The following is a 17,776-nucleotide window of genomic DNA, read 5'->3' as shown; positions in this document are numbered from 1 at the left end:
TCGATACGATATAACACTCCTAATTCAAACTACACCCACCTTTTTTTGTTTTGAAATATGTTCGTGTACACATTCAATTACACACTCAATTACACGTTATTTTTAAAATTATAAAACTATTCAAATGAAGAGATTTTTTCGTTAGTGCAAATGAGATATTTTTAACATGTAACCGCGTGCTAGCATAACTCTTCTATTTTTCAAGAATTTAGATATAATTCTTAGCTAGCCCACACGCTAATTTTATGAAATCTTCATCCTAAATTCAAACCTAAAAATTGGATTACGATCACCGTCGTTCAAAATGTTTTAATTTGATGCAAAATCGAGGATAAATAAATTTATGATATATATTTTATGAAAATATCGACTGATTTTTTATTTGGGCAATTTGCTCAAAAATCTCCAAATGCAAACATGTTTTGCTTTCGGGTCCCTAGTCATAAAATGTGGTACAAAACAATACAAGATGTGGTACAAAACCATACAAGATATAGTACAAATTAACAAAAAATGTGATACAAAAAAATGGCTAAGGAGTGCAGAGCAAAACATGTTTGCATTGGGAATTTTTGAGCAATTTGCACTTTTTATTTATTATTAAAAACATATAACAATAGTAGTAACAAAATAATCATTCAAAAACTACGAGAAAAATCATCTGTTCAACTCAACACATGGAAAAAATATATATTATTTTTTAATATGCACGTGAATTAAAATCAAACAACTCACAATGACATGTATGTGGGACCATATGAGAGGATCAATATATACTCAAAGTGGAATTGTTCAATAGTCTATAACACGGTTTAATATATGTCGCTCGCAGGGCACTATCCTGGAATTGATGTGTAACTTTATGATTGGTCAAAATTAGTGGATTTCACGTGGGGCCCACTAATTTTAATCAATCATGGGCTACCTAGCATGCGGGTAGCATCTACTCAACCCGACAAGACAATCCGATACTGCATGAAATATCTTTTTATAATCACAATAGTTTATCTATCCATCCAATCCAACGGTAGAAAAGCATGAACCAACTCAAATCGACGCTCAAAACACAGTATATATATAATACAGTGGCACTTTACCAAATATCGGAGCCTAGCTAATTCCTCCAGCTCCCATCAGAAGCGCCGCCGTTCCTCGAGTACCCACGGCCGCCACCGCGACCTCCACCATAACCACCCTCGCGACGGCCATAGCCACCCTCGCGACGGCCATATCCACCCCCGCCACCTCCATCACGGCGAGGTCCACGGAAACCACCTCCACCTCCGACTCCGCCGCGGGACTGAGCTTCGTTAACCGTGATATTGCGGCCGTCGAGGTCCTGGCCGTTCATCCCCTCGATGGCTTCTCTCATGGAATGCTCGTCCTTAAACGTCACGAACCCAAAACCCCTGGATCTTCCAGTCTCGCGATCGTTGATGACCTGCGCACATAAAAATCAATGGCAGATCCCAAAAAAAAAAAAAACAAAACCCAGAAATTAAAGCGATGATTCGATCTTTACCTCCGCGAAAAAGAGGGAGAAAAAAAAAAAGTACCATTTCAGGGGAGGAAAAGTAACAGAAACAGTAACAGTAATGAATGGGTGATTATAATCAATCTCTACCTTGGAATCGACAACATCTCCGAAATGACAGAAGGCCTTCTCCAGGGTGTCGTCGGTGGTGGCCCAAGCTAAACCACCCACGAAGCATCTGAATTCTGAATCTGCCATTGATTTTGGAGGAATCGGAGACCCTATTTATACTGCTTTCGCGGCCTTATGCGCTTTGCGCTTTTTTCCTAACTCGAATACCTTTTTTTTTATTATATTATTTTATTGTTATTTTTAAATGTGTTAATTTTTTTTTTATGAATTAAGAGATGAAAAAAAATTTAACAAAAAATTTGCTAGTACATTTTGTTTTTTTCTCTCTTTTTTTTTTCCTGAGTATGCATTTATGTTGTGATATGGAGCGATCCGACTTATATCTACGATAAAACATAATTCTTTTGATATAAAAACAATATTATTTTCATAGACTAAATTGAATAAAAAAATTTGTCTCACGAAATTGATATGTAAAACTGTATCATAAGATTTTATGATTTTCTTAATCTGTGTATGAATTAAACAAGCCTATATATTTAATGTCGAGATAATATGTAAAAGATGAAATTTTGTAATTATAAATAATGATATTTATTTTTTTGTAAAAAAATAGAATAAAATGGATGCTTATTTTTCGGATATTCGGCTGATATTTCCAGTATAGTGGAGTTAAATATAAATATATATATATATATGGCCCATCATTTTATCATGCAATTCAACGGTGAAAAATAGATAGGAATCAATCGTTGTGGAGAAGAAGATGTACAAGAATATTTAGGTTACAGCAAGGATTATGCTGCGTGCGGTGTTATACATTAGATGCATAACAACCTTTGGATTCATGTGAAATCATGTGGAGTCCACTGATCCAAGGACGGTTACTCATCTATTGTATTGCACCCAATGAAGCATAATCCTTGCCCTTAGCTTACATACAAAGTTGAGGGAACAATTCTATTTTCTTTTTTCTTTTGTATGTATAGTTGGCAATTCTTTTTCTTTATTATATCTATACTGTATTAGCGTGTGTATATCTGTATTTATATATATATATATATATATATATTTCTATTATATTAAGTTTGAGATCCTCTTAAAAACTAAATTGGTAAGTTAATGTGTCAAATATTAAATTAAATTACAAATTAAACCTATCTATATTAACGTGATAAGAGCATCTCCAACCCAGCGTGAGAATTCACGCAGGGTGGGTGCTCCAACCCATGGACGCCACTTTGCTTCCTGCGTCAAATTTGACGCAGGGGGCCTCTATTTGTTTTTTAAAAAAAATTTATTGTTTTATTATTATTTATATAATGTAAAAATAATTATATTAATAAAAAATAGTTATTTAACACTAATTATTAACAATTAATTATAATTAAGGTATTATTTAAAAAATAATAATTTTGTGTTATAATAAATAAAAATATTTAATATTTTAAAAAGTAATATAATAAGGTAAACGTATAAATATAAATATATATATTTTTAAAAATAATTGTATGTAATATAAGTAATTAATGCAAATGTATAAATATATATATGTTTATAAATAATAAAAAGTAATATAAAAAAGTAAGGTAAAAGGAATATTTCGAGAATATTTTTTTCAGAGTAAGATTTGAAGTAAGTGGGTTGAAGATGAATGTTATATTTGGTGCAGAAATTGCACTATTTTAGAATAGAGGTGCTTTAAAATAGAGTTTTGGGTTGGAGACGACCTAAATGGATTAGTGAAAAATAACTACCATCACCAATTTCTTCCCACAAGTTTGAAAATAACTACCATCAGTCATCATCAATCCATTATTTCACTAAACATCTCATTCACTCCATGTTTTGCTTTAAAAAACCATATAAAAACTCTAATTTACACACACAAAGCATGTGCATTTTTTACTAGTATTAAATAAAGCAAGATGACCTATTAGTAACTAATTTGGTCCGACCTAATACACTAATATAATTTTACATAAATATCTTAGACACCATCATGATATTCACATATTTTAGAGAAAAACTGTCGTAAAAGCCTCACCATTTTTCTCCCACTCTTCTAACTGCAATACAGTTTTCTCTCTCAAAAAACTCTCATCTTTCATTTTTTTTTACGTTTTTTTACTATCTTTCGGTCCTACTAATTTACAAATATTGCAGTTGTCTCTCTCATGATTTTTCAAATATTCCCATGAAAATATTTTATTTTCTTTAGATTGTATGCACACACATTGCATGTGTCGCGGTTACTATTATATACATTAATAATTTGTACATATTATGTGATATACTTGAACATCTCAGGTTTAAAAATTTTGGTTTATCAATGTGACACCATAATTTATTTTCGGTTTTACCTTTGTATAAGCGGGTATATAACTTTGCTTATGTGTACTTATTTGTAATCTTAATGCATGATATACATCTTTCTATCTTCTTCTCATTTTTATTTTATCTCAAAGCTACCATGTTTTTTCCTTTCTTTCTTATAGTTTTTTTTTTCTTCTAATAAGTAAATTATATGAAGACATGAAAACTACATAAAAGGATTACTTGTAATAATAATATTCATAAGGTCGAGGGAATTATATCATGACATTGATATGTTTTTTGATAAACAACAAAAAATGGTCTCACCAAATTATAAAAAATAATAATAAAAGTCATTTTATTATTATTTTATAATCTCTTGTTTATATAAATTTTTTTTTATCAAATTAATTTTTATATATCCTTATTTATACGTATCTATCACATGTTAACGAGAACTAGCCTTTTCAAAAAATATTTCCCTCCTATTTTTAAAGAGAAATATAGATAATTATTTTGAAATTATATTTAAATATATCATCATCATTTAAATTTATTTTAATTTCTTTCTATCGATTAAAACATCTTTTTTTTCGCTTTGCACACAAAATGTGTGTGTTTCATGTTCCATATATATTGAACATCAAAACATCAAATTTGATGCAATCTTTTATGTTAAATATACTATCATCAACAATGGTTGATCGAATGAGTAATAATCGATCGAAAAAGGGGGGAACACCCACAAGTCGAGACCAAATTACAAGGAAAATTTCATAAATCTCTCCACTGTCATGTCGAACATTAAAGAAGCTTGAATATAAATATCCACAATATATGGGGTATACTGATCATTTGAGAGATCATAATTGATGATATTACAAGAAGATGACAAATAAGAACAAAAAGTGTATGGATCCATTTTAATCTGTAGGAAGATTTTGATTTGAAGGGTTAAAAATCTATAGGAAGATGAAAGAACAAGTGTATCAACTCTAAAATTTTACCCAAGTAAGTATTTCTCAAGAACAGTGAAACAATGTTTCTTGAACGTATGGATCCATTCATATCTGGTAAATAAGAATCTAACCAGCAATAGCAATAGATAAAAACTGGCATGAATTCAATAAGTAAACAAAGGAGGTGCTTGCGTCTTAAATACCAAGGCGACACAACGGATTTCTCTTGATCAGGCTAAGATCCACCTGCAAAATCAAATACGTAATCATATCACCAAGAAACTGCAAAATCACCCCAAGTATCCTTCTTATCGCTACCAGGGTTGTGTCGGATGTGGTGTGACAGACGATGTGAGCTGAATCTTGCTACAGAACTTACAAATCTATTGTTCTGATAAAGGGCTATAACAAAATAATTATGCATGATTTGGCAAATAATCTACGTATTTAGTTTGGCAAACATATATATGAACCAGATTCAACCCTTCGAATTTTAGATTAACCCAACAGTAAATTTGTGGCTTCACCACAGCAAAAAACAGTTTTACACACCTTGTGGCCGAAGAGATCTCTGATGTTATCAATCCCATACAGAATCATTGTGGGTCTGGTTTAAAAAAAAAAAAAAAAAAGCGATTCAAAGGTATTAAGACAGAGAAAAACTACATGATAAGAATTGTGTATTAAAAAAATGCAGTTGAATTAGAAAAGACAATGCGACAAATAATAAGAAAACAATAATATAACATCTTTTTGAAAAAGTGAAAACTTCAGGGTTTTATAAAATTTCCTACCTTTCAAGGGAAAGCCCCCATGCGATGACCTGGACATCTTCTGGAAGCCCCATAGGAAGAAGCATCTCCGGTCTAAACATGCCCGAGTTTCCAATTTCGACCCATTTCTGTAAACCTTCATGATAACTGAGAAATAATTTTAGTTAGACGATGTTCCAAAGAAAAGATTTGAGCTTTTGGTGAGGCTTTGGTTCTGACCTGAAAATTTCCATGCTGGGTTCGGTATAGGGATTATATGCAGGTTTGAATTTAAGCTTGGACATTCCTGTATGGGAGAGATGCAAGAATCACAGTCAGCAAACGTGTTTGAATGAAGATGTCATAAAAACATGTTTTCCAGATAAAAAGTGTTGTTTTAACCGATCTTTGGTTGGATTGTTGCTTCTAAAAGTCAAGGAACCAAAAAATGTGGTATTTACTCCCTTTAAATTATTAAGAAAATCATCATCATACACAGAGCATAAAAACTACTACTGATTTTTTTTATGAAAAAGCAATTAAAATGCTCTGCTTCGTGATTGTTTTAAAGCCAAGTACTTCTGTATACAAACTCGCTCTTATTCTGTTCATTAAATGTTGAGCGACCTCATCTGACTAAAATCTTTACTTTGGTGTTTATACAAAATTCTATAAAGCTAAAACCCGATGAACACTAGGTTATTTACCAAGACGAGAAAAGAAGTCGTGCAAAACTCCAATCAAATGCCCAAGGGTAAGTCCACGATCACATATTAAGCCTGCCAACAGTACAACAGTTTGAATGTAAGCATAGAAAAAGAGTGTAAACTAACATTCAGCCAAAAGAAACAAACATTAGCTATATATGATTATACCCTGCCCTGGATAACAAATATAACTGGTCACAGTTCACATTGCAAGTAAAAAAAAAATACAATCTAACTAGATAGCAAAGCCAACAGTTTCAAAGAGAGGGAAGGTTCCAGTTCAGAGAGAGCCCGTAGAACCTAACTAGAAAATTAAATTTCTTCGATTATGTAAGAAACGTGTTCCTCTACAACTGCTTCAGCTATTTTGTCAACTATATATGCATGTATGTGTTGGCACTTGGCAATAACAAACCTATCATCTTTTTAAAAGTCACACTACTGCAACCAGATAACCATTTTTGTTTCCTCCCATAATGCAGCTAGCAAATGAATAACATTATTGACAAGGTGTGACTAGTTGAACCAAAGAACTAAACATGCACTCCTTTATAGAACGTGTGGATACCTTCTATCTGGTGGAATTCAGCAAGGTGAGTTCGATCTACCGCTTCATTTCTGAAAACCCGATCGATTGAATAGTAACTTTTCGGAGCAAATGTTCCCTGCAAAAAAAAAGATCAATCAAGAAATAGAAACATGGAGCACAGTAACTAAGAGAATAATGTGTATGCACCAATCCACGGAAAAGAAATCCCACAGAAGCGAAAGGAAAGGGGAAATAAAACCTTGAGGACAAGATAAATAAGTTAGTAACTGAATAACTTGTACTAAAAAAATTCCCCTACTTTTCGAGTGATAACTTATTAAGGCTATTCTAAGAACAAAGTACTTTCTGAAAAATTTATGCTCAGAAATTAGCTGGTTACCCATCAATATTTTCTCTTATTTTCATCATCAGATCAAACATCAAATTACACCCAAAGGTTGATGAAGGCTCAGCAAAATACAAATATATCAAAGTATAGTCTTGCAGTATATACAATTGGAAAGGAATGAAATAGATGCACTTGTGCATCTCCAGCATAGGTGAAACTTTAGAATGCCATGCCAGGTATATACAATTGAAAAGGAACAAGTAAGATGCAATTACGCATATACAGAGGTGAAACTTTAAAATGCCATGACAAGTTACAAATATATACAACTGAAAAAAAACGAAAGAGATGCACTTGTGCATATCCAGCATAGGTGAAACTTTAGAATGCTATGCCACGGAAAAAAGATTAGTTAACCTGCGCAAGTGCATAAAGCATCCGGGAGGAAACAGCAGTAGTATGAGTTCGAAGAAGATTCTTGTTGGCTTCTTCTCTCTTCCATTCATAGCCATACCTAGTGAAGACAGTTAAATCTGTTACTTTAAAAGATGGAACCAGAACATGGTAAATAATACGCATAACCTACCCCCTGGATCCATAACCACCAGATTCATGAACTTGTTTAACCCGCTCAACGTAATCTTCAGGTAATGTTCTTGTTGTTGAGGGCTCTGTAAAACATCAACTACTGTCAGAAAACTTAAATGGGTTGCTGCTAAATATAAAGATGAAATTCTGAGCAAACCTTTCAAAAAGAACGTATCATGTGAATCACGAGCAGGATGTTGCTGTGGTTGGAAAAGGGCATCAAAATTCCAGAAGCTGCAAGCTCAAGCAAGTACTTATCAAATGTTACTGCAGATGATTTAAGAGAAAATGCAAGCAGACATAGCACCATCTTTCTAATATATATGATGCAATTAGTGTGTGTCTCTCGACAAAAAAAAATGAAAGTGCATAAGCAAATTACAATCCAATTTTTTCATATTTCTCGATAGTGATGATGGCAACAACATATCAAACTACAATATTCTATATTGATCTTTCAAAGGGGAAGAACAGCATTTAGAATACCAAATGTCAGGAGGAAAGGGATGGAACATCTATGATGGCTTCATTGTTTTCTATTTTTACATGGATTGTTGAATATATATATTCAACAATCCCAAAGTTTTGGTTCAGTTTAAGCATCGGAAGATGAAGTATAACAACCATGTGACAGCACCTACTATCGCAACCTCGGTTGAATGAAAACTACTAAAGCATCCCGGACAACAGTTAACAGAATTCAACTTCTTTTAACCTCTCTAACTTCTAATTTGTGAAGGCGCAGAATTCAACTTCTTTTAACCTCTCTAACTTCTAATTTGTGAAGGCGCAGATATAGATATAAAATTGAGCTTTGCTAGGAGCCTGCAATAGAATCAGAAGATCAAGGCCTTGCACCTGCTCTCTACAAAATTGTTTGTAGGCATCTCTTCGAACCTGCAAGCCAAGAATGCCATATCAGCAATAGTAGCCAAATTAGAGGATATTGCATTAAACTTAACATAATTAATCAAAAAGTATCACTGCCTTACCCCATTTGAAGAAATATCATCTGAATTTGCCGCCGAACCTTCAAGAAAACAACATTAAATAGCAATCAACAAAGTGATGACATAGCAGTGAAATACTAGATTCGTGAAACATCATCAAATACGCCGAATGGCTAAATCACGTCAGCATCAGATAATTTCAACATTTCCTCAACACTATTAATGATAAAAAGAACTATTTAAAAATATGTACAAACTCATATATAATTCCAACCTCTTCGATTTATGTGCTTTCAAAAGGAAGACAAGGCCAACAAAAACAAAACTCAAAATTGGCACTTTTAAATAGCAGAAATTAATTACATTTATTGACACTTTTACCTATTATCATGCACAATACAGGTCAGCAGGTCACAAAATGAATGTGAATGAAAAGACAAAAGGTACTGTAGCCATGCCTTAAGTAACGGATGGAGACAGCCACCCTCGGTTGGCTGACCCTTTGCAAGGAAGTTATATTCTTTAAATTCAATCTCTTTCCAGTCACCCCTTCAAAAAAAATAAGAAATACATACCGGATAATGAAATTGAGAGTGAAATGAGATTTGCAGTAACAACTAAAATTTAGAACCTAATACTTCTAAAAAATGTAAGTTTAAAATAACGCAATAGTAAGAACAAGTCATAAGCATCTGCATATAGCATAAGGACTGCAATAATTTTTGCACACACGTTCAATTTTTCTAGGATAAGAAGCATCCATAATCGTTCTTCAAGAAGAATGGGTCTCGATATCAAGATGGCATGAACATGCAGGAAACAATAAAAAAGTAGTCGCATATATAACGACCAGGAAATGCACAAAGTGGATAATTACCTTTGTAGATTCTCACGAGTTAAGTCGGTGGCCACCTTTTTCCTTTTTGGTGTGTACTTGGGACCTTTCTTTACAGAATAGCCTTTCCACATTCTTGTATCAAAGAAAAAAGGTTGCAAATCAGTGAAAACAAAAATAAAATATTCCATTTTTGGAAAGTTAGTAGTCCAAATAACATGAATTACAAATCTATACTATAACAGTAATACCAAAAGTGGGCAAGAAATACAAAACAAAACAAAAATATTTACTGGGAACTGATGAGCTTTCTCCGTTTGAGACCATCAATATCGCCAGATCCGATTGCCTGCAATTTAATTCATGGGTTATTATTATACCTTAAATGAGTAAGGAAACCGATTTTTATTTCAGTTTACACATTAAGTGGATGATTTGATGACAAGGCGACACTGATACATTTTTTAGGGCATAATAAGTGAATCAGAGGAAGAAATAGGTTCCACATAGTCTCTCATCAGGAATTCGCTTACTTGTTTCAAAAGGTGGAACAAAATTGCATGCAGTTCTAAGTTAGATACTCCACCAAAATGAGAAAATGTTTATATATTCAAAGCTCAACATCAGGGGATTAATTTTCAGACTCTAGAAAAAAGAATCTGTAGCCAACCAAACATATATTAATTTCAATTGCATATACTCAAAACTTGAGGGTGCAATGCAGCAGATCGCATTTATTCTGATAAGCAATTTCACAAAAATTTAATGATATGATGCAAGAGGAAATACAATGGCACAGTCATAGATCCACAGACACGAAGGATCATACAAGATTGATTTGTTCCTGTCCACAATCTTATGGAGTTTAAACAACTGCTTGGAATCCACAAGTTTGGTAATACGTTCCAGAACAAATGCATAGTCATGTGTGCATGCTTAATGTAAACATACAGGAGTAAAACGGACAAAGAAGAGCTGAATATTTAAAGACTATTACTCACCTCACCATTGTGAATTTGTATAAGCAAATCCCTCACTTTGTCATCAACATGGTCAACCTTACACAAATCGCCAAAGCAAGTATAGTTCAGCATTACAAGAACTATCATTTATGTCTCACGTGAACAAAGTCGCATCTATTCGCCTTAAACATTTCTAAAGGCACAGTTTTGGTCGGCATTACCTTTCGTGACACCTGCAACTTTCCCATCTCTATCCATTTGTTTTTTATGGCCTGTTGGCTGCCTATTTTGTAAATTGAGGGCTTCAATTTCTGCATTTGGAATATCAAAAAATTCAAAATCACCAGAATTTCTTCCATGTGCAAAAATAAGTTTATGATAGCAACTAGTATAACACATCCATGATCAGCAGGAAAAGGAGAAATGGTTGAAGTAATTACACGATCGAAACCACAAATTACTTCCAAGAACCAGTAATTGAGTAAAATTTATAAATACGTGCAGCTAGAACTTCAACTGCAGTAAAAAAAAAAGTTGAAATTTTTAGACTTAATGTATTAACCAAGCACCACATTGCAATAAATAAATATATTGCAGGAGTACTTCTGATATTGTGATGGGTTTTGTTCATAGACAAATCAATTATTTAATTTCAGTCAGCCAGTGTGCCTTATAATTTATTGTTCCACACTTCCATTACCTGTAAATCTTCTCGAGCAATGCCCTCAGGGGGTACTTCTAAAAAGAGTTGTACTTCTGGAGACCCGTCCTTGGCGTACATTTCCCCCTCTTCAGTAAGCACCCATCTTTCCTTCTTGATATCCTGCATAATATTTTGAAAGTGAAATCATTTCCAAATGATTTCCAAAAATCCACCAATCTAAGGACCCACATTGCAACTGACATAACATATACATCCCTAACTAGAATTCAACCCCATGCTATCAAGATGATGTAAGAAAATGTTGCTTCCAAGAAATCAGCTACATTTCACAAGACACGGTTTGCATTCACATCAACCTGTACATAATCCTAACAGTTCCAACATCATAAACAAGAAACGCAATACAAATTGAGGGACTGAGAATCGAGTAGTCCTTGAAATTTCCCACCAAGAAAAATAGCTTGTCGAACAGAACACATCTTCCTCTTCATTTCCTATAATTTCTCACGCTACAACTAATACAATAACTAGGCATTGAGCTCTCAACAATACAATCCAGTTGTGTAACAATGAAACTTGAAAAAATTCTCACAAGAAAATGAGGTTAAAAAAACTGAACCTGAGCATCAAGGAGACGGAAACCGTTGAGACTTTTGATAACATTAACAATCTCATCATGACTGATTCCTTTTTCCTCTGCAAATTTCCCAGAATCTAAAATCTCTTCATTATTTTCCAGATATCCTAAAACAGCATCTTCTGCCATCGCTTCTCAAGTAATCTCCCGCGACGGCAGAAGAACTTGTGCAACTGCAGCTCGTACGACTGTTTGTTGGGTCGGATGGGATTTCGTAAGATTTTAGGGTCAATTTTGGACCGATGAAGCGACGATCGACGATGAATTTTGCGATTTAGTTGTGGGCTCGATTTTTCCAATTTTAGGGCTCGATATTTGTGGGCTTTTCAGGGTTGGATTTTGCAAGCCCGTGATTCCAAGATCGAATTTATTAATATAAAAAAAAAAAAAAAAAAAAAATAATAATAATAATAATAATAATAATAATAATTTTAATTTTATCCGAAATCAATTTATTATATAAATCTTATGACAAGTATTATAACTCCAATTTGAATATATTGGGAACCAAAAATCTCCTCTACTTTTATGCACATTTTAAAAAAACACTTTTTGCGTTTCAAAAAAAAAAACACTTTTTGTAAAACATAAATAAATAAATGTTTTTAGATTGTTGGCTTATCTAACTAACGGTAAGACTAATAAGTTGTTAAAATTTGTTTGATAAAAAATTTTCAAAACATCTTGTAAAATGTTAAAATAAGATGTTCGATAGCTTTAAAAAAAAATTAAAAGATAACATTACTTTTCTAAAAAATATATTTATTTCAATATTTTTTAAAAAAATTCCAATGAATATCAATTTTTCTAAATTAAAATATGAAATAGTTTTTTTTAATAAGATTAATATTTATAATTAAATTCTATAATCATTTTAAATAAATTTCATAGTATTATATTTTTTTGATAATTTTAATAATAAAAAGATCACATAATATTAAACACGTCAACATATTTAAATTGATTAAAAATAAATTTGTCTAAACACTTCTTAAACTTACTTTCAAAGTTTGTTTGTTTTGACAACTTATAAGTTCCAAACAACTTGAAGTTTGTTTTCAATAAGATTTGATCAATCACCCTCTAAATTGGTAGAGTGATTTTAAAATCTATATGTTTCGAATCCATTTTCTTTATTTATGCGATCAAATTAACACATTCCAGATTCCCAATTACTAAAATCATTTCAAATTTTGTAATCGGTAGCTAGCTATCCATCAAAAATCTTGTTTATTGGCTAGAACTAAACTGGGATACATAATAGTATAATGCTCGTGCATCAACTCCAGTTGTCCCTCAAAAAACAAGTACACCGTAACCGAGCCAAGCACTCCACACAATCAAGCAAAACCTAGCAGATGGAAAGAGTACAGGCAAACCAAAGAAAGTTGAAAAGTTACAAACACATTCACGTTAAACATTATTAATCTGTATATAACTTACAAACCTTAGGCTCCGTTTGGTAGCTTATATTATTAATCTGTGTATAACTCATCATATCCAATATTATTCATATTTTATTTATTGTTAAAAGTGAAAAATATTAATTTATCATTTTTATATAAAATGTAATCAATCAAATCAAATAAACTATAATCCACCAATCAAATCAAATACTATATTCACTATCATTTTTTATTACATTATATTATTTATCTATGTACTCCCTCCGTCCCATATATAATGTCTTCTTTGGATTTTCACACAGATTAAGAAAAATTTATTGGAAAATCAAATTTTATATAAACTTCCTATTTTATCCCTATTTAATGTATTAAAAAATGATTGCACAATTTTCAAGGTGTAGTTAATAGGGATATGTTAGGAAATGAGTGTAAAAAAATATTACTAATTATGGTATATGACTATATATTTGGGACAAATAAAAAAGAAAACATGGACATTATAATTGGGACGGAGGGAGTATTATTTATCCATAATACCTACCAAATGGTAAGAGGCATGGAAGAATTGGAATTAACAACACTTTAAAAAAGTGAGATTCAAACCAAGGAACCAAGTCTGCTCTAGGAATTACTCAACCAAAGCATAGAGAAAGAGGATTAGATATCGAATGTAGAATCCAGTATCTGATTGTGAGGCACGTTTAAAAATATTTATGGGAACGAGGTTCGCTAGCTCGAGGGTGATACATAATGCAGGAGTAAAAAAATTTTTCCTTTATTTGACATTGTTTTTCAAAGAATTCAATACCCTTCTGCAAGTCCATGTTTTGGAGATGAGGGAAATGAACACTTGATCAGCGGTATACGCTTTCAGATCGAAGATTCTCAGCAATCTCAGTCTCCCAGCGGTCACCATTTTCTAAGAGCTTTTCCTTGTCATATAGAAGTTCCTATTATTATATTCGAAGGATTATGATTGGTGTTGTACTTTGATATGTCATCAAACCGAAATTAACGTTAGAAGTTCAGACCTCATGAGTTTCAGTAGCAAATTCAAAGTTGGGCCCTTCAACAATTGCATCGACAGGGCATGCTTCTTGGCAAAACCCACAGTAAATGCACTTTGTCATATCAATATCATACCTACAAATCAAAATTTGTACGTGTGATCCATGAGGAGTTTTTTCTGGATACAAATACAAGACACAAATATACCTGGTTGTCCGTCTGCTCCCATCTTCTCTTTCCTCAGCTTCAATGGTGATTGCTTGAGCAGGGCATATCTGTACAAGAGAGGAAATTTCATGAACTAAAATTGTAATCAGCAACAAGGTTACATAAACATAGCTGCACCAGAAGAACCCAATGTATCAATGAGTTGGAACTGAGTATTTCCAGTAAGGTAGATGATTTAGAAATATGACAATCAAGCAACAGACTGACAGAAGCCATGTTAAGTCCAGAATCCCTATGCAGATATGAGATGTCTTCCCAAAGTTTATGAACAACGAAATATAAATTCCACGAGCATTCTTTTGAAAAGTTAATGTTTGGATCAAGATTCTACTTTAGAAAAAAGTAGCAACAAGGTAGAAGTAAAAAAAATGTAATTTTTACAGGTCCAAATTTAGCTTATCTTAAGAAAAATGATAAAAGATCTCTTTTTCACTATTACATCGAAAAAAAACAGCTTCCCTATCTTTTTAAAAGAAAACCATTTAACAAAATCAACTTGAAAAGTGTTTCTTAAACTAATTATAGATGACCCTAGAATACCACGATGAAATAAACGCTGCATTTCTCCTTTGCAATTTCTCTTTGCTTCATGGAAGTCGTGCGCTTTGGAGTGCACAGAAGCGCAGACCGTGCGCTTCGCTGCGCTTTTTGCGCTTTTGACAACTATGAATAAACTTGAGCAAAGAGAGTGATAGAATCTACTACTAACAGCTTCACATAGTTTACAAGCAATGCAGCGTTCCTCTCCTGTTGGATAACGCCGCAGGGCATGTTCTCCACGAAAACGAGGACTCAAAGGACCCTTCTCAAAAGGATAATTAATCTGCATAAGAAAAATAATCTCAGGCATTTATCAATCGACTAGAAATACCAAGAGCCGAGGCCCTGCCCTGTTAATACACAATAATATGCTTTTCAAATTCAAAGCCCAAAATCCCCTGACATCCACTTTAACCAAAAATTTAAAACAAAGAACCTGAAACCTTCCCCCGTGATGGAAAGAGGATGGAAATAAAACACTTACTGTTACTTTCTGATCAAAGAAGTATTTGAGTGTCAGCGACATACCCCGAACCATCTCAGTGAGAAATAAAGTATTTATACTCCTCTCAAAAACTGCAAGTAGGTAGCAAGAAGCAAAAAGTTAAGATTGTCAGGTAAAGTTTCAAACTTCAAAGACAATGAAACAAATTTAGTTAAAAAAAGTAAAACTTTGTTAACCAGAACTCCAGTCCTTTGATATCTCTTTTGCCAGTTTCTCTCTCTCTTCATCATCTGTAGGTTAAAGAGCCCAAAAAAATTAAAAAATCAACATGTGGAACTGTCGACGTTCTTTTCAATATAATTAGTGTTAATCAGTAAAATATCATGAGTATCTTATGGCCTGAACTTGATAAAGATAGAACTGCATGCTGAATCAATTGTTTATGAATTGTCTGCGTTCAAGATGACATTTACAAGAAAATATGCACCGCCGAAAGCAACTGTATCACAAGCTTGCCATTTGTTTTATACTGATCTAAGCAAAATGAAAATGGCAACAAGAATTATATTCACGAGGAATTACTTTTCCTTTCATGTACTAGAAATTAGAGACCAAAATTGTAATAGTAATTCCATGTGTAAATGCACAGAGGACCATGACAAAAGCACTTTCACCCTGTTCAGTAGCACTGTTTAATATTTTCCAACCATATCTCAGTATACAGCCATTTGTTCAAGTGTATTATACACCAAAAGCAAAGTAAAATTCAATACAGTAAATGATTCAAATCTTTCGAAATACAAACCTCTATCAGTAGAGAACGACTGCTTTGTGGCAAATGAGCGCTCACTGTATATTGCTCCAGTGCAGTTGGTTCCTTTCAAGGTTTGCCCTGCCAGAGCCTATAGTTTCGAACCCCAAATAAATTAAGAAAATAGAAAATATAAATTTTTAGTAGAACATTCCCCTTAGCGATGAATTTATCATGATAGAAGGTTTGATTACGAATGCAAGTCTTGCTTAGACTTTTGGGGCACAGAATCGACACATAGCAGAAGCCAACATTATTAACTTTCTACAGAAGATCATGCAAAACAACCAGCCAAAAATTAACAGACAATGGTATACAAAAGGGCAGGCAAGGTTAGAACACTTGCAACGGAGGAATAAAAGACTTGCCCGTCCGCCAAACAAATAGCGAAAAAAATTCCATGAACCCAGAATCCAAAAATGAAATTCCCAGTCCAGCTGAGATGCGAGCAAAAAGACTTGCATACTAAACCAAACTACACGTTTATAACCCACATACTAATTTCAATCCTAATAACAGCAATACCAAATAAATGAGCTAAACTAAACTGATCAGAGTACTAGGGCTCTATCCAACCAGTAAAGCTGAATACGAGAATCAGACCCGGAATTACAATAAAACCACAGAAATCAAGTGAAAATCGTACAACCAGCAGCTAACTCGTACTGATTTAATTCCTTACAATGAAAATGGCATCGGAATAAACGAAATCACATCAGAGCTAAACTCAACCTCAGGAATGACTCGAATCAAAAAAACAAAACGACATCTTCACATCAAATTCGATATAAATGCTCAAGAAACCCAATAAAACCGCATTTGAGGATCCGAAATCGAAATTGTACTGTAACACGAGAAATTAAGGAAATCAAATTAACAAATAACGGATGAGGAATTCGAACAGAGACTTACGAGGTGGCGAGCGCGCAGAGCAGACACGGATTTACGAGCCAAGGAGGAGGCCATAATATCTCAGGCGATACTGAATTTGGGCTACCTACTGTTCGTCTCGGTTCCTTTTCGTTTTGTTGAATTTGAAACTGTTATTTTTTAGAATTTCTAAGAAATATGTATATATATATATAATCTTGATTTGGATTAGTATTTTAATTTATTAATTTCGATAAATCTACGAACCAATGATTAATAATTCTCCAAATTTACAAACATAACATAACTATGAGAATGCAGTAAAATATGATTATATAGTTGCTTGTTTTTTTGATAAATTTAATTACATTATTATTAATTTTTTTTATACTGGAATTCTTAATCTGATTGGTCAACAGTTATTCAATTAATAAAAACAATGAATTATAATTTACAATAGAATAGGTCTACTTTTTTTTTTTTTTTTGGAAATAATAGAATAGGTCTACTATAACAAGGTCTCGCATATTATTTTAGTAAGACGTGTCTATACATATAATAAAAAGTAATATTTTTGACATAAAAATAATATTTTCACATGTCGGGTCGGGTCG

At 32.9% G+C, this 17,776-nt stretch overlaps 3 protein-coding genes across 4 annotated transcripts; all 3 read right to left on the bottom strand.

The window, feature by feature from the left end:
- Window positions 1-969: 969 nt before the first annotated feature.
- Window positions 970-1,782, bottom strand: LOC140865357 (glycine-rich RNA-binding protein-like). Its single transcript, XM_073269971.1, has 2 exons — window positions 1,625-1,782; window positions 970-1,441 (listed from the first exon to the last, which is right to left on the bottom strand). Exons 1-2 carry the CDS (start codon window positions 1,730-1,732, stop codon window positions 1,115-1,117), a joined length of 435 nt encoding a protein of 144 aa, XP_073126072.1. The 5' UTR covers window positions 1,733-1,782; the 3' UTR covers window positions 970-1,114.
- A 3,131-nt stretch (window positions 1,783-4,913) lies between these two features.
- Window positions 4,914-12,092, bottom strand: LOC140863362 (phenylalanine--tRNA ligase alpha subunit, cytoplasmic). The gene is made up of 18 exons (XM_073266735.1): window positions 11,837-12,092; window positions 11,254-11,376; window positions 10,775-10,864; window positions 10,593-10,649; window positions 9,885-9,940; window positions 9,634-9,726; window positions 9,215-9,305; window positions 8,799-8,836; window positions 8,665-8,703; window positions 7,964-8,040; window positions 7,805-7,889; window positions 7,636-7,732; window positions 6,909-7,005; window positions 6,341-6,412; window positions 5,874-5,940; window positions 5,676-5,801; window positions 5,434-5,488; window positions 4,914-5,127 (listed from the first exon to the last, which is right to left on the bottom strand). Exons 1-18 carry the CDS (start codon window positions 11,981-11,983, stop codon window positions 5,077-5,079), a joined length of 1,461 nt encoding a protein of 486 aa, XP_073122836.1. The 5' UTR covers window positions 11,984-12,092; the 3' UTR covers window positions 4,914-5,076.
- A 1,812-nt stretch (window positions 12,093-13,904) lies between these two features.
- Window positions 13,905-17,331, bottom strand: LOC140865393 (NADH dehydrogenase [ubiquinone] iron-sulfur protein 8, mitochondrial). Of its 2 annotated transcripts, none has more exons than XM_073270025.1 (8): window positions 17,205-17,331; window positions 16,287-16,383; window positions 15,718-15,771; window positions 15,521-15,612; window positions 15,206-15,319; window positions 14,476-14,543; window positions 14,292-14,403; window positions 13,905-14,210 (listed from the first exon to the last, which is right to left on the bottom strand). In XM_073270025.1, exons 1-8 carry the CDS (start codon window positions 17,256-17,258, stop codon window positions 14,115-14,117), a joined length of 687 nt encoding a protein of 228 aa, XP_073126126.1. In that variant the 5' UTR covers window positions 17,259-17,331; the 3' UTR covers window positions 13,905-14,114. The 2 variants fall into 2 exon arrangements, with proteins under 2 accessions (XP_073126126.1, XP_073126127.1); XM_073270026.1 differs by having other exon boundaries at window positions 16,287-16,373; window positions 17,201-17,316.
- Between the last annotated feature and the right edge of the window lie 445 nt (window positions 17,332-17,776).

Source organism: Henckelia pumila, chromosome 4 (assembly GCF_033568475.1).
Source record: "Henckelia pumila isolate YLH828 chromosome 4, ASM3356847v2, whole genome shotgun sequence".
NCBI lineage: Eukaryota > Viridiplantae > Streptophyta > Magnoliopsida > Lamiales > Gesneriaceae > Henckelia > Henckelia pumila.
The sequence above is the reverse complement of the archived record's forward strand: the minus strand, read 5'-3'. Positions and strand labels throughout refer to the sequence as shown.